The 24,311-nt window shown below is 35.4% G+C and overlaps 1 protein-coding gene across 1 annotated transcript in view; it reads right to left on the reverse strand.

Moving 5' to 3' along the window:
• LOC108364804 (kin of IRRE-like protein 2) overlaps positions 1-24,311 on the reverse strand; it is an 87,663-nt gene that overhangs the window by 24,708 nt on the left and 38,644 nt on the right. The window contains exons 3-8 of the mRNA XM_017618650.1: positions 22,155-22,392; positions 16,400-16,543; positions 12,535-12,729; positions 9,134-9,282; positions 6,252-6,363; positions 5,968-6,088 (exon numbers count right to left, since the gene is read on the reverse strand). Of these exons, the coding sequence (XP_017474139.1) occupies positions 5,968-6,088; positions 6,252-6,363; positions 9,134-9,282; positions 12,535-12,729; positions 16,400-16,543; positions 22,155-22,392 (959 nt within the window). The remainder of the gene's footprint in view (positions 1-5,967; positions 6,089-6,251; positions 6,364-9,133; positions 9,283-12,534; positions 12,730-16,399; positions 16,544-22,154; positions 22,393-24,311) is intronic.

Raw genomic sequence — 24,311 nt, forward strand, 5'->3', positions numbered from 1 at the left:
ATTGCTGAGCACTTTAGGCAAAAACTCTCACACATTTACACTTTTGTTTTTGTAGTACGGCATAAATGAGTAGTTTGACTATTAGTACTGAGGACTTTCTGATGACAACATTGAGGGGAAAGTACTCAAATTTTTCCCATGGCCTGAACGAAAATGAGGACTTTGATAAGCACTTTTGTGATTAGGAGTAATGATAATATGAGTACTCATATGATACTCAGCTGTCTTGTAGGGATGATGAGTACACGCTTGTGTATTTGTTTATGTTGCTCGCTCAATTCAGTCATATTTACACGTACGCAGGAGTTCATAAAAAAATAAATAAAAAGAAAAAAAAATAATAAAATCCTTTTTATTGCAAGGCATTCTTGTAATGCAAGCAAATGTGAAAAGTTAAGCTTATACATATGTGTTTGTGTTTGAGTTGTTTTTGTAAAAAAATACTTTAGGTATGTGATTGCTTTTGTTGCTGTGGTGGTTTGCTATCCTTGCCACTCTGCTCTGCTGACACTTCCTTTTCGCTTTCTTTATGCCGTTTGCTGCTTTGCATACTAATTAGTTAGCGGTGCGAATATACATTTACGTATGTATGTATGTATGCTTGTGTGTTGTATATAAGTATGTATGTATATATTATATGCATGCTGCCTGTCATTATTAAAGTCATTGCTCACATGCATACGTGCTAGCGGGATTTTACTGTTGCTGCTGTTTTTTTCGGGGATTTTTTTATTTGTTGTTTCTAATTGTAATATTATCGCAAAAGAAACCAATTTCAACTTATCTACGTAAGCATGGTATTAAAGAAGAAGTAACAAACAAGTGATATACCAATAGTAAATTGTATCACACAAAAATATCAAGCAGAGAATTTTGAACAAAGGGTTTCTCGGGAAATGAGAATAAATACTAGTGCGTCCAAGCTAGATAACAGAGTAGGCGGAGGAGTATACTCTGATAAACTCTGGTAGACGGCGTAGTTTACCTCCTAAGATCACTGTAGCGTCCTTCGGGCCAAATTTACGGATACATAGAATAAGCTGCAGATACATAGTCTGCCTGACATAAAGACACTTGATTCCGATACAAACGATTCAGAAACACTTCCGAAGTGCCGCAAGTCCCTTAAAGTTATGGGAGAGCTATGCTTCTGGTATTAGTAGAAGTATATTGTAGCCTAACAGGAAGCGAGAACTTGCAAGAAAAGGTACTTCCGCTCCACTGTCTGCTGCCTGAAAGACTCTACACTACGCTTATATTTTGATAGCTCATGAATTTATTCCCTAAAGAGATACTCTTTGTCTGCAACACAGCCAAGTTGATTTGGTTAAAGTGGGACATGAGAAAATGGCAAAAGCATAACTCGTTAAATTTAGAGAGCCACGCAGAATAATTAACAGCACTCTGCCACGCCTTTTGTATCAAGTCGTTTGATGAAGCAGAACCTGAAACCGAAAGCCATTTATTGTGTGAACGACCTGGCTTTTGCGAAATTCGGCATCAACTTTTGATTACAGGCTTTCTAAACGATGTAAACGCACCAGAAAAAGTTGAAAATGCAGCAACTGTTAAGTTTGGGTGACTCCATGAAATCCACGAAGTGTTTGAAAAATGAGTGAGGCATTCGAGATCTTTTTGGTATCGCAACGGTCCCAGTTGTACAACTATGTGTATTGGGAGTAATACCAGAAGCCACTTGGATGTACTAAAGCATCGTTCACTCAAAATCGGCACGCATGAAATGGGTTATATCTTTTTAATAGGTTTTCAGAAAATAATATTTAATATGTAAGAATAAAGAGAAAATATTCCGTTATAGATACATGCTAGCGAGAGTTTCATATTTTGCTTGGATAAATAAATAAGAGACAATTTCTTTAATAATAAAAAAAATTTCTGAACACCCGTTCTAGAGACTTGTGTAGTCAACTTGCTCTACTAAACTATCTTTAGTTTATGTTTTTCCACGGCTCGCACATCTCTACTAATTTTGTTTTAAATAAATACCATGTATTTTTCGATTTGACTTAAATAGGTCATATTCGAAAATTGATAACTTGCCGAACTTAATTCACATCATTGGCTTCAAACCGATTTAAAGTTACCTGTGAATAATTAGTTTTCATAAAAACCCACCAACACTTTACAAACAAAGTAAATGATATAATGAAATAACACTTTGTGCAAGCGCTCCTTCCAGCATATTTCTGGGGTCATATGACCCATTGTGAAGTCTGATCGAGTTTTAATGAGACTGCCTCGATTCAACATTGGGGTAATGTAAACGGGTGCGGTTTTTGTTATAAAATAAAATTTATTTAATCTAACAGAATTTTATATATTATAACTCGATAAGGTTTAAGTCTTGCCATAGCTTGCATTCGCTGAACTGTGGATAACTGTTTTCCAATTCTCTCACACGATCTTCTTCTGATAAGCCGTTTTTTTTCCTAATTCAGGTAAAGAGCCTTATCCTTAAGCTGGTGCGAAATGATGTCTTTTAATGATTAGCTCACCCCGTTAGTTTAAGCAGAAGGAATCTGTTCATTGATTTTTGGAGGATAATTATAAGTGTTTGGTATATTTAATTTTAATTTGATTTTTGATGTCGAAAATGGCGTGTTTTTCAACGAATTTGTTCAACATTATTTTTTGAGCAGCAACTTCCAACGCGAATAAAACTGTCAAATAAAAAGCCGGTACTATGAAATTCAAACCTCATAATGGTAGATCTATTGTCTAACGATCGGCATTACAACTTTTTAATACATTCCAACAATTGCTGCACAGAAATTGCTGGAACGCGTACCGATTTTGAGTGAACGATACTTTAGGTGTTTACTTTTCGTGATTTTGTTCACTGTTTGGGATTTCTTCGGGACATATCCTGGATTTTTTCAGATCCTTCCGGGACTCTTCGTGTTTTGGTTTTCGTATATTAATAAAAAGTGGTATCTCTTAGGATTCATTGGTTTGGGATTTTTTAAATACTTTTATATGCGGGATTGTTCGAATTCTTTCAGAACTTTTCGAGATTTTTTTTGTAAAGTTTGGAGTTTTTGGGATTAGGTATTTAGTGAACATTTAGTAATTTTCGGTACTTTTTAACCGACTTCAAAAAAGGGAGGAGGAATATTTTTACTTTTTTTTTATTTATGTAACTGCATAGCTTTGGGCCCCGTTAACCGATTTCTCTAATGTTTTAAAGGGAAAGGTAACACCTCATAGGTGGTCCCATACTAATTTGGTTTAGTTCCGATCATTGGATTGAGGCAATTAACGATACTCTTAAATTTTTGTATGGGAATTGAAGTCAGTTATATTTTTTGCTTAAAAATTATTTGTTCGAGGTTTCTTTGGATCCCTAGTGCTTTATGTTTCGGTATATTTTGGAACTTTCATGTAATTTTACGGGATTTTCGGGACTTCTGCGAATTAATATTTTATTGAGTATTTACTGAGTACTACGTACTTTTTCGTATTTTCAAGGCTTTTCTGGATTCCTCTTGCTTTATGTTTAGGGATATTTTGGAATTTTTGGAGATTTTTCGGAATTTTCTGCACTTTCGGAGATTGATTTAGAAGCTTCTTTTCATAAGTTTCTCGCAAAATGAAAACATTTTATAAGTTCTTAGCTTCTACTATTTTAAAATTCTGCGACTATTCGTTTATCTCATTTGCTTCCTGCTACAAATTATCTTATCTTTTTTACGTGTGTGAGCACGCATACATATTTCTGCCTGCACAATTTCCCTTGGAAGCGCTTTTGCTCTGCTATTTGTAAATTACAACAATCAGTGGCTCATATCCGTGCACATTTATTTGTACAGTGTTGCCAGCCAACTTCCTGACTTGGCTAATTAAAAAACGTGCCGCAACAATGGCAAACATGATGCTTGCGACGACAAACGTACAAATAATCGTAAACAATTGAAGTAACAGGGCATATTTTCTCAGATAAAAAAATAAAGACAATTCTGGCGAAGTTGTAAAATTATATATTTATGCAGATATATATATTTCACAGCATGTTAATCAAAACAAATAGAAAGCAGAGTGTAGTCGAAGTTGTCTGCGTGCAAAACCGCCAACAGGAAGCGGAAGCACGTTGCGGAAATTTGGCTGGCGAGTATATAAAATATATGTACGTTCTTCATTTGCGTGCATATGGCACATCTATGTATGTGTGTGTGTGAGTATGCCTGTTTTGCTTTAAAATGTCAAACGTTTTTAATCGCACTCATTTTCGTACAAATATTTACTTAAGTAGGCATTTACATGCGCGCACATGTCGCTATACATTTGTATATGTAATATAGTTGTATATGTATGTATGTATGTATGCAGATAAAATGATACAAAAAGGATGTATGTATGCGAGTCCATATAATCTTAAGGAAGATAGATATTTTTGTGTATAAATTTTTAATTGCATCCGCAAATGCCAGTTACAGTTAAATAACCGACAGTGACAGCTTAAATTGCTGAGTTAATCTGACAGGCCACAGCAATGAGACATATGATAAGCTGGCTATTAAAGTGAAATAAGTAGAATATATGTATTTACAAGTGGAATGTGAAAGAAAAATTACATTTTAATTGTGTTGATGAAGAATTTAAAGGAAGCGTCTCTTGTTAAGTATGCCACTTAAGCAGATATTTGGGCCACATGGCGTATGAGTAATATTTAATAAGACAAAATTGGCAGTCGCTGCGGAATAATAACTAAGAGGGAAGGCACTATTTGGATGGGAGGAGTTTACAATGAGAGGCGAACTTGTATAGGGAGGAAAATACGTAGAGATAGAGGGAAAATAAAAATAGGAAATTGAAGTGGGATGTCAAAGTTAATTTAACTAGTAATAAGGATCTGAAATTTGAAAATAATAGAAGGACAAGAAAATACCATTAACTTTTTAAAAGCTTAAATATAAAAACTAGATATAAAAACAGAACAAGTAGCTTATCTATACTAAGTAAAAGTGACGGAAAGAAAATTGATGTAGGGTTTTTAAATTGCCTCTTTAAATAAAATACTCCAAAAAGGATAGACTATTTCCAACATCCTGATATTTGCTATTTAAATCAACCACGAACTGCACACACAACCACTCAAAGCACTATACCAGCTCGCATATGTACATACCAGCCTAAATCGCCAGCAGATAACTCACAATCACCCAGCATAACCGTAACTCAAATTGGCAAGCGATTTTGCTAGCGGCCAAATGTGCCGCAACTAACGAGGCGGATAGTGTTGCTGCTGTGAGCGGAGACACCCTGAGGCTGTCGCAGCATTCAAACAGCACGAAAAATCGCCGAGAAAAAATTAGCAAAAAAGCGATGAAGTATTCGACACAGCGCGCAACTATCGACGTGTAAAATTAGGAGAGGTGAGAGGCGCGGTGTGGCTTGAACCAAATTTAAATTGAAAACTTGCAATTCACTGCAATGCGTAGACAGGTGTGTTAGTGGTAGGCGTCTGGCCGGTATGCGCTGAGCCGACTGTGGGCTCGTAAGCACAACTTGTGGTCGCTTGCGGCGTTGGAGTTGCTAGCTAACGCCACTTCGCCATGGATTGCACGTCAGACGCGGCATTGAGATTGAGTGATGCCAAAGGCAATGGAAATATGAAATTGGCCTCAACTGGATGAGTGCGCATGATGCTGTTAAAAGTTGACGCAGCGGAAAGCGAAAATTGAAAAATACCTTTGAGATGGCATAGGAAAGGATTGTCTGTCTGGCTGTCTATCTCAGGTGGAGAGGTGCGATGTTGGTCCGCAGATTATAAGTACATAACAACATTGGCAACCGCTGCCGATAGAAAGCGGATTAAGCCGCTAGCTTCGGTGTGTATATGCTGCTTTACAAACTCAATTACTACAACCATATACATCCATGGTGTCCTGTGTGTGTGTGTGTGTGATTTGACTACCTGTCCTACTCAGTTCGCACTGATGCACTTACCTTTGCACCCATTTGTAGTTCGGCATTGGATTGCCTTCGGCGACACATTCAAATGCGGCTGGACTGAAAAGTGGCGCTGTAGTAAGCCGATCTGGACCGGCTGAGACAATTTTCGGTGGATCTGCAAGTTGATAGAAATGCAGAATGAAAAGTGGCAAAAATATGTGCTGGTGAGTGAGTGATTGATGCAATGGAAAATTTTAAAGGTAACACGCGGAGGCGTTGATGAAAAATCAGAAAACCTTGAATGTTTAAAAATATATCTGCTTAAGGAGTCAACTTACATTTAACGTCCAACTGCACGGAGAGTTGGTCTGAGGTGCCTACAGAATTTTGTGCTTGGCATGTGTAGAGACCGGCATCCCGACGGCCCACAGGACGTAGTTGCAGGGTTTCCTGGAAATGTGAGAAAAAAACAAACTTAAAATTAAAGGAGTTTAATGGAACAACTACTGAAAGAAGTATCGAAAGTGAATAAAGAATTCTTAAAAACTAGTCAAGAACAAATCGTGGGTATATATATTGTAACCATCAGTGCTATGGGTATGTCCCTAGCTTAGAGTGAAAAGTTGCTCATTCCACTTTTTATGAAAACTCATAGTTTGATGCAGGGACTTGAGAAATTAAAAATGGCCGATAAGGCCAAAATAGTGCGAAATCTTTTAATAAAGAACAAATCCCTCTGATTCCCATGGAGTTTTACTTTTCTTTAAACAGGCAAACTGTTGTATTCAAAACTTTGCGAAATACTTTAAAAAAATTACTATAAGAAGTTTTTTTTTCTCTTGTATAATTTTTAAAATGGGACTTGGCAACTTTTCACTCTAAGCTACCGATTTTTTTTTTATGTGTAAACATCTTAGTTCTCGGTATGCATAAAATTTGCATCAACCCAGCAGAAAATGTTTAACTGCTTCTTGTCTAACCTAGCAGAAAATCCGCAATTGCTTCTCGTGCGCAGAAATGAAAATTTCTGGAGCAGTTCAGGGCTATTTGAAGACCACTTCGGAAATAGGGACTAGGTGGGGTTCATTTCGGGACCTGTTCAGGGCCATCTAAGACATAGTTCACAACGATTTGAAGACCATTTTGGACCTAGTTCTAGACCATTTTTTGACTATTTTAGGAACATTTCGTGACTATTTTGGGACTAATAAGGAACCATTCTAAGACCATTTTAAGACTTTTTCGAGATCATATTGGGTCAAGTTCACGACTTTTTTCGACAGTTTCAGGGCCTGTTTAGGGTTATTTCAGGACCATTTTTCGGCACGGTTTCTGAAATAGTTCACTAATAGTTCAGGCCTATTCAACGACTAGTTCTTGCTCATTTCGGGGCTCATTCAGGACTATTTCAGGACCATTTCGGGAGCCTTTAGTATTTATGTCATTCATGTGGATGATTTGAATGGTGAAAACCGTTAAAACGGACTATGGAATATATGCATGAATATATATGAGGACTTAGATAATGATTGCCTCTATCTGAATAAAAAAGTATTATCGTTGTAGATAGACCATTGGAATTAAAAAAAAGTTCATCAACGATATTATCTATAATACACAAATGGGTCCCAGTGGGTATACCAACGGACCGAAGATGAATGACATGAGTACTGAGGCAGGCATACTTGAACCCAGATTCCAGTGAAGTCCGCCAATGGGCTCATATGCAATCATATTACGAAGGCTATTCGAAAATTTCTTCATTGAAGGACAACTGGGGACAAAATAAATATTATGTCGGCTAGTCGGGCAGCATTAAAGGCCTTAGATTCATTTAGAATTACATCAAGGCTTGCAGATATTTATAAAACTCGCCTTGAAACGCCTAGGAGCTCACAATAGAGTGACGCTGTTTTGGTTCAATGGACATGAAGAGCTGTTAACCTCGCAAAAAGTGGACCTCGTGACCTTGAGCCTTCCTGCGGCACAGCCAAGGGTAACGCGTAGGATTTAGGATGAGCAGCAGAGCGCTGCCCATTGGCCGAAGTGAAAGGGAATGAGACACTCAAAGAAATTGGTATTCCTTCCACACGAAGCTCTGAATGACTCCTTGAACTTAGTCGGGAGGATCTTAGAACTCTCTACAGGCTACCTGTTACTGCAAGTTATGGTACCATTTCAATAAATGGGCCTTTCTGTAGAGGCGGACTGTAGGTTTTGTGGGACATATCATGCATTGCAGAGTGATACACTTAGGAAACCATTACACAGGTTTACACAAAAAAAAAGTTTCTGCATATTGAACCAAAATTCATTAGCTCTATGTTATTCGACGCCCTGAATGCGAATCCGAGATCTGTTAGCCTCCATTACGTCAGGTTCGCGATCATTTGAAGGTCATATAGGAAAATATTCATTGAATAAGCTTGAAAATTCATATATATAGGGTTTTAGACCCGCTGAAACCGAACTCGAGGACCGTTAACCTCAGGTTAATGTCAGGTTCGAAGTCATTTGAGGGTCAAATAGGATAAAAAAATGTATTAAACAAAAATTAAAATTCATATCCATAGGTTGTTTTTGTCACTGAATCCGAATATGGATTTCCCTTGATTCTTCAAAGTCATCTAGAGGTCATGCCAAAATTTTCAGGTTCATTCAACGAATTTTTCCCCACTTGATCTTCAACCTGACGTGACCTGAAACAATTTTTGGAATGGGCTTATATTCTTAAATAGGCTGAAGTTGGAGTGTTTACAATGAGGGTTTAGCACAATAGTTTTTAGCGCAAGTATACCCGACGTAATAATAATAATAATATCCACGCCAAATTATAACAAAGTTGCACAAGATGAAGACCAATAGAATCAAGTAACAAATTTTGATTCAAATCAAACATCAAACGCAACCTCATTTTGAACCTTTCCTCCACGTATTTGAGTCCTCGATGGGGACCATTTAAGTGAATCATAAAATAAAATATCTCCAAAAACTTATGTTTTTGTCCACCTTCATCTGCTGAGCACACATTTTTTGTTTCTCTTTTAACCAATTTTCCTTAGCAATGTGCCACTAAAATCATAACAAAATTTCTCCCTTGTCAATTGGAACATAAGCTATCTGGTAGATTTTCCATGGTATGTATGTACCTACACTCCACCCCAACTAGCTTTTATTGCAAGCTATTTCATGCTTTTGTTTTATTTAAAGTTGTACTCACCTGCAAACTGGCAATTTCCGAACGTCCGGCGCGTCGCCAAACGATGCTTGCCGGTGGATTGGCATCGGCGACGCAACGCAGGATAAGCGCATCCTTATCCTCCTCCAAGTCGATTTCCGGTGAGCCAATTAGACGGATCGTTGGCGCATCTGGAGAAAAGATAGACAGACGAGGGGTATAGGTAAGAATACATTTTGATAGGAGTATACAGCAACAACAATAAAAAACTATATAATAACAAAAACAATGCCACAGCATAGCGGAAGCATTACAATTGTAGCAATAACGGTAAAAGTTGCCTTCGTTGCCGGTCAATGCCACCTGAGTGCTGCCATGTATTGACAACAATAATAAGGCCGTTAAGAAAACAATAAAAATTTCACAGTAAAAGGATTTGCACCAATCCATTTGCGAGGTGAATTGAATGAAAAACAAGCGAGGGGGGGGGGCGGGGGCGCAACAGCAAGCAAAACAACAAAAGAAATAAACCATAAATGGAATATTCAAAGAAAATACAAAACAACACAAAAAAACGAAAGCGAAAAGTGTAGACAAAATGCGGCGTAGACACGAAAATGTATGTATGTCCACAGACGGAAAATAAATGTTGACTATACCACATGGCGGCGAGGGTGAGCGAAAGCGCGGAAATGTGAAAATTCGCAGTTAATTTAATTGATTTTCGCTGTGGCCGCGGCGGTGGCTGTACTGTTAGCGGCATTCGTGTTGGCGGTATTGAAATCAAAACAAGGTAAACACAGAGCTTTCAAAAACGTACGAGTAGAAGGTACTACTGCAAGGTAGGTATGTACATGGAAACTGATGGAATTTGGCTTTTTGGCTGACTGCCAAATTGAAATATTGGCAGCCTAGCATAGTCAAATAGTCGACTGGCTGGCTAGCTGGCGAACAACCTGGCTCTTGGCAAACAAATCTATTAAAGTTGTTTGTGGAAAAAGGTGCAACATAAAAGTACAAATGTGTTAACGCTACGCACACACACACACACATGCATCATACAGCATTTTATATGTTTGCAAATGTATTTGTTATAATTATACTTGGGGGGTGTACGGTAAGCTTTTGCTGATTTGTGGTTTACTACGTGGCTTACTACGTGACTGATGTGGTTGGTAAGCGGTCAGCGTAGTCGAAAGTGAGTTGTGTAGGCTTGCATGCTTTAGTGTAACCATATTTAGAGCGCACAAAAATGTTAGGCGTAGCGAATAGAACAGTGAAACGAAAAATTAATTTAATTGAATTTCTACGAAAACAAAAGCGTCACACAAAATAAATAAAAGTCGGTCGTATTTAAGTTGTGGCATTTACGCGAATTATTGTAAATTGAATTGTATTGCATTGATTTGCGGTTAGGAAATGTAATTAATTTGACAAACCAATGACACAAATCAACTAAATAAAAGAGCAATAAAATAAATAAAAAATAAAACAAGGAAAAATTGCGGAAGAGGAAGTTAAATAATTGAAAATGAATCCTGTAAAATTAAATAAAGGTGCAACCAAAACGGTGATTTTCATTAAAGTTTATAGCAGAACATTAGAGCGTACCACCTTATAAGCAAACAAAAAAAGTTCGCGGCACATTCTTGAGTCTAAAGTAAATTTTGCAGGGTAATTTTGAGACATTTTTAACCGACTTCAAAAATGGGGGAGGTTATCAATTTGTCGATATATTTTTTTTTTTATTTTAAGAATGCTACCGCACAGCTTTGCACCACGACCACCGATTTCCATAATTCTTTTCTTAAAGCAAAGAGGTGGTGCCATACTAATTTGGTTTAGATCCGATTAGTTGATCATGAAAAAACTAACGGTACTCTGTAATTTTTATATGAAAATTGAAGTCGGTTTTGTTTTTTGTTTAAAAATGACTTGCTTTGTTTTTTGAGGCTGAACTTAGGTTTCGCCTTTTTAAAACTTTTCTGTGATACAACTATCGGATATAATTTTTTTTTTTAAATAGTTCTCCTGGAATAAGCGACATAATTCCTTACCAAAAGTTTAATGATTTTAGTCAGCTTTACAGCTTTTTTGACATAAGCACTTTTGCATGTTTTAAATGGAGATGTACGCATATCATTTTGCTCGTGCTGCTCCAAATGTCGCAATGGCCAAATGAGCAAAGAATTTTTTTTTTTAATTTAATTTTCCTTTAATTTTTAGATGTTATTTTTTTTCAGAAGAAAAAAAAAATATATTTTTCAATTTCATTGCATTTTTAGAAACTTATTAACCTACTTAAAAAAAAAAAACAATTTTTCGATAATACTTTTTTCTTATCGAAGAGGTGGTTCTTCAAAAGTTACCCAATCATTGCATAATTAAAAATCTAACGGTATTCCAAAATTTTCAATCGGTTGTTTTTTGCTAAAAAATACTTTTTTTATGATTTTTTTTAAGTTAAAGTTTTTTCTTTTTAATTTAATTTCTAGATGTTAATGTTAAAAAAGATTATTTTTTTTTAATTTAATTTCTGGAACATATGTAAATTTTCTTTTTTTTAGTTTGATATTTATTCCATTTTTTGCAATTTTTAGAAACTCATGTTTTTATTTTTTCGTTTTAATTGTTTTTAAATTTATTAAAATTAAATAAATTTTTTTTTTCAAATTTTTGTGATTTTATAGTTTTAAAGAGAACACTCTTTTTTTAATTTCATATAATACTTAGAAAGTTACTTTATTTATTTTTTCTTGTTTTTTTTTTTTAATTAAATTTTCTTTAAGATTTCAGTTTTTGTTGTTTTTAAATAGTATTTTTTTAAATTAAATTTTAAGAAAACTTATTGCTGAAATACAAGCTGAATACATATCTTTCAATTAGTCTTTTGAGAGGCAGAAAAGAGCTTTCGGGATAGTTGTCAGAATTGTCCAATTAATTTAATCTAAGTTTCGTACATAGTGGCCCGTAGTCATAGAGAAGTTGAAAAAAGGATTGAACGATTGAACCTTGAGCGATTGCAAACCATATTTGTTTTAATGTTATTTTATTTTTTCTATATTGTCGATTTGATTTTTTCTCTTCATATGGATAGCTCTGTTCTCTCTCTTATCTTAACAAAAATCTGTTTCTAAGATGTGATATATGATTATCTAAACTTAAAACTTTATTTCAACAGGAATGAGTTTAAACGTATGACTATGACTATGTGCCAGTGAGTTTAACAATGCGCATTTTCAGATTTCGTAAAATTGTAAAAGACAGTAGTTAGTACACATAACATTAAAATAAATTTTAACACCAAATAAAAAAAATAAAAATATATATATACCTGTGTGCTTCGTGTTTGTCATTAAATCCCTCTCAACGTTCACACAGTTTTCATACGATTATAGGAGTATTCACATTTGCTTAAAGTATTTATGTATGTATGTACTTACATTTAACATCCATACGCGCCTCCACCGGCACCGATTTTGCCGTATAGGACTCATGAAAGGCCAAGCAACGTAAAATATCACCATGACGTTCACGCATAGCTGTCACCTGCACTACAGATGTTGCCGACCAGGTGCGAGGATTATCCGCTTCAGTGTTGTTGATTTGCGGATGAATCGGTTGAATCTCTTGGTCACCTTAAATACAAAAAAGGTAGTAATTAAAAAAAAAAAACTATTAACGTTAATAAGTAACAGTAAAAAAAGAGAGGTGAGTGTGTTAAAAAATATATAAATCTGTATGTATCCGCACGTCTGTCATGAATAGTTGCGGTTAAATAAATAATTAATTAAAGTAAGCAGATAATTATGCGGGTGTTAAGGCGATAAGATAAAAAAAGGAGAAAAAGGTCCTATGAACACAAAAAAGGAAACAAAAAACAGAAATGTCATAAAAAACTGCTACGAAAGCATAATTGTGTGAGTAAATGTAAATGGTAAATATATGTATGTACGTATGTATGTAAGGATTAAACAATAGCGGCATGAACATTATTGCTATAGTGGGAAATGTTGACATAGTGAGCGTAGTATCTACATATGTACATATAGGACTGACAGCGGCTGGGTGATGGGCATTTGCTGAAGGATTATATTTACTTGGATGCGTATGTTACATATCGTACATATGCAGTGCAAAAAGTAAATGAAATGGCATATAGGGTCAACTTGCAGCTTAGTGGAAAATTAGTGAATTTGCGTGAGTTGATGGTGCCACAACTTAATAATGAAGATAACAAAAAACTACCGTTATCATTATAACCAAAAATGGGACTGCTTAGTGTATGATGGGAAATACTCGTAAACAGTGTTGGTAAAAATAATAGAAACACATAATCAATTCAAATAACGTTCTACGCTGAGGGAAATAACGCATCACAAAAATGAATATTTTTTATTTTGTTATCGTTTAAAAATTTTCATATTTAAAAATATTTAATGAGGCATACTCTTGTTTTCGTATCGAAAATTTGAAATTTTTGTATAGAAAATGATAGTAACATTTTATGATTTTCGATTCGTACGACAAAAAGAATGCGCCTCAATACTTTCATACCAAAATTTAGCGTTTTTGAGTATATATACGTGTAAGTGCCCTGCAGGAAACGGAGCTAGTTTATAGCTACTTATAACTACCGAGCAGTCTACTAGTTCTACCTTTTTAATTATTGCCCGGGTTAGGATTTTAAGGCATCTGCATATTCTCTCTGCCTAGTCGTATCTGTAAACAAATTTAATAATCACACGTTTCATGTCCTCCTTGATTAAAAATGTAAAATTTTTATTTTGCCTTTTTTACCAATGCCTTGTGTTTGCATTTTAAATTTCTACATAAAGACATGTATTGCACGTTGACTCACATTGTCTCCCAATTTTTTTTTTATTTTGTACCAACAGCCCGCATGTACAAATCTGTACAAAAGTATCAATCGTGTGACACTGAATTTAAATGTGGAATTTTTACGAAAGTTTTTGATTATTGCAAAAAGTTTTAAACCTGGATTTACACGGGTTGTGTTAAAGAATTAACTATTTTTTTTTTTTAAAATAACCAAATTTAAATAACAACAAAAATAATATGTTAAAACTTAGCAAAAAGTGGTGCGGCTATAATTTATTGACCGCTATATGTATTTTCTTATATACTTAATTAGACATACATATATTTACATTGTACTAAAGGTATGTATATAACAAAATTTAAAAATAACTGCCTTTTTTGTCTTTTTTGAAAGCGCATTTGGCCTTTTTTCAAGTTTTTAGTGCCTTAAGATCCCAACCCTGGTTATTACTTATCTCCTTCGGCCGTAACTAGCTACTTTTGAAGGGCGATGGCCGCAAAAAGGTGGGAACTGCTTTCCTAATTACTTTTGGACATAAAATATAAATGAAAATGATTTTTTAAATTCTTTTGCATTTTCGTTTATTTACTTTATTTAACATTACATATTTGTTTATTTTTTTAAGTGTTCTTTTGTAGGGCGTCCCCTACTTGAATTCCACCAGACATAACATTAAAATGGTAATATAAATATTCGACCCTGAATTCAAGAAAGCATGCGCGAAGTCTAGAAAAAAATTTATTCTATGTAAGTTTTGTATGAGGATATTTAAATAGAAGCTTGTTTAGAGAAAACAAACTGCCGGTAATGTCTGCATGACACCTGCCTGACTTTACAACTCACTTGAAGTTAGTTTTGTCGTAGCTCATTAAAATTTAGTTATTTATCGAAATCTCACAAAAAAAGCCAACTATAAGTTGGTTAGTTTTTATCAATTGATAATTTTTTATGCAGGTTATACCAAGCATACACAGCGGTGACTTCATATACAAATGCACTAATCACGTGCTGTGCGGTTCATTTAAACCAAACATTTGCATGTCCGGCTGTATCTGAGTTCGCAACGATCTCTGCAGTGAAAAGCTGAACTAGTATGCACAAATTTCAGGTACTGAACTATTTTTTAAGCATAGAAGTCATACTAGTTCTTTACGAACTAGAATTATACCAGTTCCGCGTAGAAAAAAGTAAACTAGTTGGTAGAAATTCTAGTTAGAAAACTGGTATTCAATGGGGAAGTCATACCAGTTTGTCGTGGACTATAATTATACCAGTTCTGCGCAGTGAAATGTCAAACCAGCCAGTAAAAATACCAGTTCATTACCTAATATATGCTAAAGCGATGGCCTGCCATTTCGAATAACTTAGGCTATCAGCGACATCTGTCTTTGAACTGCCAAAACCAAAACTAAAATGCAGTTAATTGCTTTCCTCACAAATGTTGGCTTCCACGTCGAGTGAAGGCTACCGATTCTGGTTCTGAGATCTAAGATTCGAGTCCGCTTGGGGGTGATTAAAAATAGTAAGTAAGTTATTTCAACAATTTAATTAAAAAGTAAAAATTGTAAATTTAATTTTATTTGGAAAAAAAGCCCTAAATAAAAAAAATTAGATCAACCAGTTTTTTTTCTTTTGAAAACAATAGAATTTAAAAATTACAAGAGACAAAATAGAAAAAATTATAATAATGAAAAAAAATAAATAAAATAAAATACAAAAAAAAATGCTTTGTCACAGATTCGAACTCGGATCTCTGGAATGGCGCGCCAGAGCTTTGGTTTGTCGGCCATTGCCACTGTTGCAGCGCCGCGAGAAAATGGCACACTTACGCTTTTCACGGGGGGTAAATTGGCAGTCTATCCCGTCAACTGGTATGATGTTACTAGGATTTCTACTGGTAGCGTGCTGATGCAAGAGCGGACAATTGACATCTCCTAAGGCATCGCCATGCTAAAAAAACCAATCGCCAACATTGAAAAAGAATAAAACGCGAACTAGTTGGACTGAAAAGTTCACAACTAGTAGTTTTTCCAGCAGGTATGCTGTCCACAATTTGTTAGTTTCCAGATGGTCATGGTTCAACATTGAAAACAACATGCAAATTAATTTTATTTATTTTTTTTTTGTGTGAAAAATGCCTTGTAAAAGTGACTTTTAGAAATATCTTCAAAGACAATAGTTTTTTCTGCATTTTTTTAATCGATTTTTTTTGTCTATCTTCTTGAACCAATTTTTTGAATAAAATTATTGCCTTATATACTCATATATTTCAATTCTTCAATGTTGTCTTCGGTTCACATATCGATTTTTCAAAACAAAATGCAAATTATCAAACAGAGGAACTAAGGTTTATATCGATTATTTTTTCCAACACTGCACTAAGAGCGATAAAATCTCGAATTTTCCGTAAATTGTTGGGCAACAGAATTTTGATCGAATTTCTTTCATTAATGTTCTTTACTTACCAAGATACCATTTGAGCGTCGCCGGCGGATTGCCATAGTGCGATACACATTTAACGGTCGCCAGTGCGCCTGACTCTATGGGTATATTATGACCGGGCGGCACATGTGCACCCTCATACTCCAGGCGTGGACGTTGTGGCACAACTGCGAAATAAGTGAGAAAAGTATATTTGTAATTAGAAAGTGGAAATAAATATCTATGTGAGGGATGTGCAAATTAATTGAGCTGCTGCACAAACACCAAAGCAAATGAAACACAAATTATTAGGCAGACATAGATACATACAAAAGGCTGAAGGGGCGTATAAGTAATGAATGCTTCGCTAGCACAGCCTCTGCTCGTAACTCTACTCTGTTCAGCTATACTAGTAGGTGATTGCTATTGCGTGGTCGCATTAATGTCATGTACCATTGCCGCAAGCAGGAAGAGGAAGTTTGTATGGCTTTGTTAGCAAGCTCAGGGAACCGACACACACATACAGAGAAATGCGGGTTTATGCACTTTAATTAAATTCAAGGTAACACATACACAGCTAGGTAAATGTTAAATCGCACTTTGACCAAAGTTCGTAATCGGATAGGGCTTAATTGTACGAGGTGTATATGTATGTATGTATGTATGTTGAGATGAAAGTCAGCAGCGGCAGGTACAGTTACGCTTAAATAGCTACATATGTACATACTCGTACACATCTGCAAGCACATGCATATGCATGTATGTAAATTAGACTGCATCACCAAAAATAGTTGCGGTTTTTCCATAGGGGATCACAAAATTTATTACATTTGAAGACGTCCCTCAAATTAATTCGCAAAAATATTAAGATTTACGTGAGCTGCACCGTATTGAAAATACTTCCAAAAATGGAGTTTTTTATGTATAAAAATATTTTCCTAAAGAATTTTTTTAAAAAAATCTCCGAAGTTGACAAAACAGACTAAGCTTAAAAAATCAGAAACATTTGAAATTTTAAAGAAATAATAAGAAATAACTCTGAATAACTGGGCCAAAACTTTTCCGATTTAAATAAACTTATAAGCTATCAGTGGAAAGGTATTTTTCCACTATTTTTCTTTACATATGTATGTAAAAGGATTCATTCGCGTCCCATTTTATTTTATTTTTTTAAATACCAACACATCTTTATTCAACTTGGAATTACGCTCGTTAATCCTACCTTTCTCGTTCAAATCGAATCTCTAAAAATCGAAATAGTTTTGGTCCATTTATTGAAGAATTTCTTACAACAGTCTTTGAAAAAAGTTGAAAAACAGCATAAAAATCTCATTACTACGATTTCGTTGAAATTTCTTTTTTTTAAATATTTTTATGCAAATTTTTCAAGCTTAAACCGTTTTGTCGTCTCTGGGGATTTTTTTGTTTAATTTCTTTAAGAAACTTTTTTTATTCCCAAAAAACTAAATTTTTGGAGGTTTTTTTGAAATGGGTCCTGCTCACGTAAATCTTAATATTTTTCCAAAATATTTCGGTGCAAGTCTTAAAATATAATAGATTTTATAATTTCAATGGAGACGAGGGACCGATTTTTTTTTTTTTGTATGGGGAGTGGTGCAGTCTAATGTACATCTATGCGTGTGCACCTCTCATTCATTAAGATGTGTGTAAATGCGTTTTATACAAGCACCTTGCTGCATCTTTAGCTGCAGCATAGCAACTGTTGAGTGCAGGTCAACTAGTTTGCTTTTTATTTTAGTTGCATTACCATCTGCTCCAGTACACCTGAGGCTAATGATACGCAAACTTAAGCAGAGAGTTCAGCAGTCTACTACTCACTAGCGCTACTCAGCAGCTATAACGGAAACGGAAGTATTTTGCACACAAACTCAAGCAAGCAAATTCTGAAGATACACACACATACTATATTAGTAGTATGCATGTATGTATGTATGTATGTATGACTTGAAAGCCACAGCAATTGTAGCCAACGTGTTGGAAAATTAGATAAGATTTAAAATTAATTAAGTTTTAAGAGGTCAGCCATAGCTTGAGCCAAAGCAACAGGATAGCAAATTAGTTAGATTGGCCTCAGCTGTAACCACTATCCATTTTGTTTGTTTGTTTTTTCTTTGCATTTCTTTTTTAAACATTTCGCCTTGGTATGTCTTCGGTTAGTTTGGTCGGTGTTAAAATGGGCGAAACACTGCGGGAACATAATTTAATTAGCTTGCTGCATAGACGTACGCTTTATGTACTTAAATGACAAGTTTAAGAAAGCATGTTTGAAAATTAAGGAGGCAGTGTACATATGAGGTCTTCAAGTAGTAGCGAAGGACAGCAGAGAGCTATTACTAAATATGTGCGCTTGCAATTAAAATCTATACAAAGCTTAAATGAGCTGCTCCACGGGCTATGTTGGAGACCTTGCCGGTTATGCATTTTACAAAAAAAAAAACATGGTATAACTTTTGACTTTTTTATTTTCCAGACATTGATAAAAATCAAAGTTTGAATGTTCTGCCTTTTTCGAGACAGACATCAGTATACTGCAATTGAATCGATCGATTGCTTCAGGAATCCTTCAAGTGAAAAAATTGCGGTTTAGAGAAAACTGAAAAACAGCAATTTTTGATGGGATTGGAGGCATTTTTATTCAAAATAATTACACAGTACAACAGGTTTTCAAAAAAGGTCCTTAACACGGAACAAAGGCTTAAAATTATGAACTCCTACTTAAATGGGTATTTTTGACCCGTTCTCAAAACAGTTCTTATGAAAGGCCGTTAAAAAAGACACTTGGTTGATAAAGAAGGTATCAAATGTTAATATAACTATAAATGATAAAGCATTTAGATTTAGTTTCTATAGAACATTAGCATATCGAGCCCTAACCGCCAAAAAGTCGTAAGCGAAATTTTTTTCAAAATTTTCTTTTTGATGCCGAAATGTTCCTAGAGCATCTAAATCCATTTCTGCATCAAAAATAAAAATTAGAAGCAAATGTCGTTTACGCTCTTTTTGGCGGTTAGGGCTCGATATTTTTAGTGAATTTTAGAATACTTTTTGCATTTAGGCGAGAAGCTTTGCAGAAGAGCAATTTTAAAATTTTTTTTCTTGTACAGAAGGTAAAGCGTCCACGTCGCCCTTGCTCTAGTAACGGTTCCAAGGTCTTGCAGACCAGCTTTCTTAGAATCACCAAAATTGTTTCTTAACATTTTGTAGTTTTACCTATGCTTTTTAGCCTTCCAATTAGCTGTTGGAGGTCAAATGCGCATTATAGAGTGAGGGACTTACAAAGCTAAAAAGGAAACTAGAAATACATTAACGCTTTTTTCGGTATTAATTCCTTCGGCCAAATGAAATACTCTTAAAAATACCTGACGGAATTTTCAGTGCTGGTCCTTCATAAATTGGCTGTCGGGTAACATGTGGATGATATACGAGTTACCTTTTTTTTTTATAATTAAATTTTACTTTAAATTATTCGCTGTTTTTGTGGTTATAAGCAAATAAAAGTCTCTTTGAATTAAACAGGAATGCTTATTTTCTTTTAGTTTACCTTTTCGTGAAGAACATACAAAAACTAAAAAAATAATACAAAAACTCTAAAAAACAATGAGAAGCTATTGAAAACAAAAATCATAAACTTTAAATTAAATTATGTACCAACTAAGGTTTGCACTTAAAGTTTTTCAGTAGAGGGCTTAGAGTTTTTCGATAGTCTGCTAATCTTCGTTCTATTGATATTTTAAGTGTCGATAAATTTTACTAGCGTAAACGAAGTGGAATGGTGAATGAAATTTTGCAGAAATTTCTTTACTTTTGCATCAAGGTTTAGAACTCTGATTTTTGGGCTTTTTATTGTAGAATGAACTATATTTTTATAAAAAAATTAGCGAAAAATAAAATGTTAAAAAATAGTTGCCGGTATTGTAAAAAATTCGCTGTACCTAAACTTTATTGACAGAGTGTATATGCACCATGCTAGACAGTATGCAACGGATCGAGAATACTCCTAATGTAAATTTCACAGCATCGAAGCAAAGAAATATACACAGTTTACTGCAGCAAGCCGATAAGCAACATCAATTGACGAGTTTATGCAGTAAACACTTTTAATTGCTGTAGATTCTACAACCTTGCAGAAATTAATTCTTGCGGGTTTGTGCACTAATTGGAGCGCTTACTTTCAAAGAAAAATATTCCATTATTTACTCATTTTTGTTTATTTTGGAACTTGACGGGATTTCTGAAATAATCGATTCACTTATTATTTACTTTAACGTACCCATCAGGATACTAATTGGTTCAAAATACCCAATTCCCAGCGGTAGACAAAATTGCTTCTAGAAAAAAATTATTTTAATACTTACATACTTGAGGGCTAAGTTTTTTTGGACCATTTTTTAAGTATTTGTTGTTACTGTTGTAGCGGCACTACTAAGCCCCGCTTTTTTCGGGTCTACGTTCAATTATTTTCGTCAAGCTCAACTTTCAATGGGTTCGGACCAGAGGGAGAGGGGTGTTAGCTGAGTCGGATTGAGCTGGCATGTAAAGAGGTGGTTGGTGTTGTGGGGGGATTCTCCACATGCCGGGCACTCATTGGGGATATTGGAGTCGAGTCTGGACAGGTAGCTGTTGAGGCGGCTACAGTATCCCGACCGTAATTGNTCAAGCTCAACTAACGGGAGGCCCAGGAAACGAGCTGTTTCAATGGGTTCGGACCAGAGGGAGAGGGGTGTTAGTTGAGTCGGATTGAGCTGGCATGTAAAGAGGTGGTTGGTGTTGTGGGGGGATTCTCCACATGCCGGGCACTCATTGGGGATATTGGAGTCGAGTCTGGACAGGTAGCTGTTGAGGCGGCTACAGTATCCCGACCGTAATTGAGCCAGGGTAACGCGGGTCTCTCTTGGCAATTGCAGCTCCGTCTCTTCTACAGGTGGTGATTCGGCTCCTATTACGGCATTCATAGGTCGAGAGTCGAGGTAGGTGGTGACGGACTCTCTATGGATGCGTTAATGGCTCGCCTGTTTAAGTATTTGTGTTACTTTGCAGTAAACTTTGTGTTATATTTTGGAGTGATGCGGAATTCTTAGGGATTTTCATAACTTCTTCGAGATTATCGGGCCTGTGTCGAGATTTCGGGTCTGTTTCGAAACTATGGTGGGTATTTGGGGGTACTACTGACTATTTTGGTGGTTTCGGGACAACTTCAGGATTCTCTGGAAGAAAACTTCGCGATTTTCGGTGCCACTGCGGCATTTTGGGGGCTACTTATGGATTTACGGACCATTTTAGGATTTTTCCGTTTATTTGGAGATTTTAAGGATTTTCGAGACTTCTGGGCGCTATTTTTGCAAACATTATCCAAAACATATAACAGTTATTCTCAGTTCAAAAAAGGTAAAAATAATAGGCAGAAAAAATCTGTTTCTTTTGCTCAAAATAATAAAAGCCAGAGTTTTAAAAGGCAGGCTATTATAATGGCTTCTTTAAAAAGTCTTGGGAATATATATTCAATAAACCTTTCTGAATTAAAAATTTGAAAATAACTTTTATTTATAGTCTCACTCACTCACTCTACTCACTGATCAACTGCGAATGCACTTACTTACAATGTATCAAGAACGAAGAGACATTTCAGTAATTTTTCTGCCTTAGGCAGTCTATCATTTCTGAATATTGGGCAATTTATAACGTAAAATCTTCTAGATTGCACTGTTTTTTTTTTATATTTGCCAATAGCTTATGAGTTTTATGTATGTAGCTATTTCTTCTCCATTTCTTGTATCTTACCTCTGACAACCAATCGCACTGGCTGACTGGTGAGTGCATCCTGTGTTGTGAAATCACTCGCCGTCACTTGGCATTCCCACAAGCCATCATCGAAGTCCAGCGTCGCTGAACGTATCCAGAGCGAACAATCACCACCAATTTGCATTGGCGGCGGGTGTAAGTCTAAATGCAGGCTACCGACGTTGTTGCTGGAAGGGCGGGCAGCCCATTCGTATTTTTTGGCATAGATGCCTACGGGCTGTAAAGAAAGAAAGGGAGAAACATTTTTAACAAAAACCAATTTGAAAACAAAAAATACTAAATGTTGCAGAAATGTATAGCAAAATAATTTGTTTAATTAATCGCCTTTGTATTGGACACAGAAGGTTAAGCGCAGTACAAAATGTTGAAACATCTTGAGTTTCACTACACTCTAAACAATTTTTGTTTAAATTTGCGAATATTAGGATGGGTAACCAGTTTCCCCTCTTAATGAATGCAATGTGTGGCGTAGAACAAATTTCAAATTTGTTTTTTGAGTTTTAACCATTGATTGTTCAAAATTTCACAGTTTACACATAAAATGTTTAAAATTTCCTCTAAAAAAAGGTTTGTTTAAATTTACGCATATAAAAAGGTAACCAGTTTCCTCTCCTAACGTGTGTAAAATTAAACATTGTCTGTTTACTTTTACATACCAAATTTGTCACGTAGAGAAAAATTACACACAAAGTGTTTAAAATTGAGTAAATATGAGGACTTAATATTTATTACTTTTAAAAAATATATTTTTACTTTCAAAATGTTTGTAGTTTTAAACATTTAATATGTAAATGTACATTTTAAACAACTAATGTTCAAAATTAAATTTTGAACATCTTGTGCGTATATTTGCACAGATACTGGTTGAAAAATAAACACTTTTCAGTAGTAGTTTTACATGCACTTTTTAGAGTGTATAATGCCACTGTACACTTCATACCAAAATAGTTTGGAAGACTCAATGTATCCTTTTTAAATTGCCACCTTGAGTGGCATCAATGACATTGCGTGTGAGATACCTTTACAGTGGAAACATTGCAACCACTGCAGCCAACTGCAAAACCGACATACATATATACATTTATCTGCAGCGGCTGTCACTTCCTTGTATTCGCAAGCAAATATGTATGTACGTATGTATGAGTATCATAAAGTTTCCTACAAACATACATACATACATACGTATTTCTTTGTACGTATGCAACGTGCCTTGTGTAGCAAGTGCATGCGACAGCAAGGATTTTCGAATTAGTTGCTTGTTTGCTAATTGGAAATTAAATTACAATTACTTGCTGCAGGCTAAAAGTTCAAATACGACGACATGAACAGAATACTTTTGCGGCACATTATCATTGCCTTTTCATGTTTCTGCTGCTGCTGCTGCTGCTGCTGTTATTGTTGCTACTATCTGCACTTTCTATCGGAAGATTTGTACGACTATGTTGTTGCAGCTGTCAACGTTTTTATTGGCCGGGCGTAATTTTATTAGCTGCTACAACAGTTGGTTAAATGCAATGGAGCAACGGTGGTGTTGCAGTTTGCATGTTAAATTGTTTGGCACAGTGAATGACACGTCAGAGTGAGCACGAATNTCGGAAGATTTGTACGACTATGTTGTTGCAGCTGTCAACGTTTTTATTGGCCGGGCGTAATTTTATTAGCTGCTACAACAGTTGGTTAAATGCAATGGAGCAACGGTGGTGTTGCAGGTTGCATGTTAAATTGTGTGGCACAGTGAATGACACGTCAGAGTGAGTACGAACGAAGGTGTATGTGTATTATTTTGTACATAAGTTATACGCAGCATAACTACCTTTAGGTGGCTAATTGAGTATGTGTATATGTACATACATACATCCGAAAATACCCAGTGCGAAATAGAAGAATAACATAACATTCTTTGAATTGCACTGTAGCCACAGTGCTGTATGAGCGGGCAAAAATCAAAAAAAATTGCTGTCACGTATGTCAACGTGTTTGGTATCGTTGGAAAGGAAATTTATCCTAGATTAAGGACCTGGACTTAGTTTTTGTTTTTATCTCATAAGGTTCTCACAAAAACCTCTTAAAGTTGTGTGTTTTTATATATTTCTTCTTTTATGAAAATGCCTTTAGCTGGAGTCTTAAAAAAAAAAA

Source organism: Rhagoletis zephyria, unplaced genomic scaffold, assembly GCF_001687245.7.
Source record: "Rhagoletis zephyria isolate East Lansing unplaced genomic scaffold, Rhagoletis_zephyria_1.1 Rzeph_scaffold_01675, whole genome shotgun sequence".
Taxonomy (NCBI): domain Eukaryota; kingdom Metazoa; phylum Arthropoda; class Insecta; order Diptera; family Tephritidae; genus Rhagoletis; species Rhagoletis zephyria.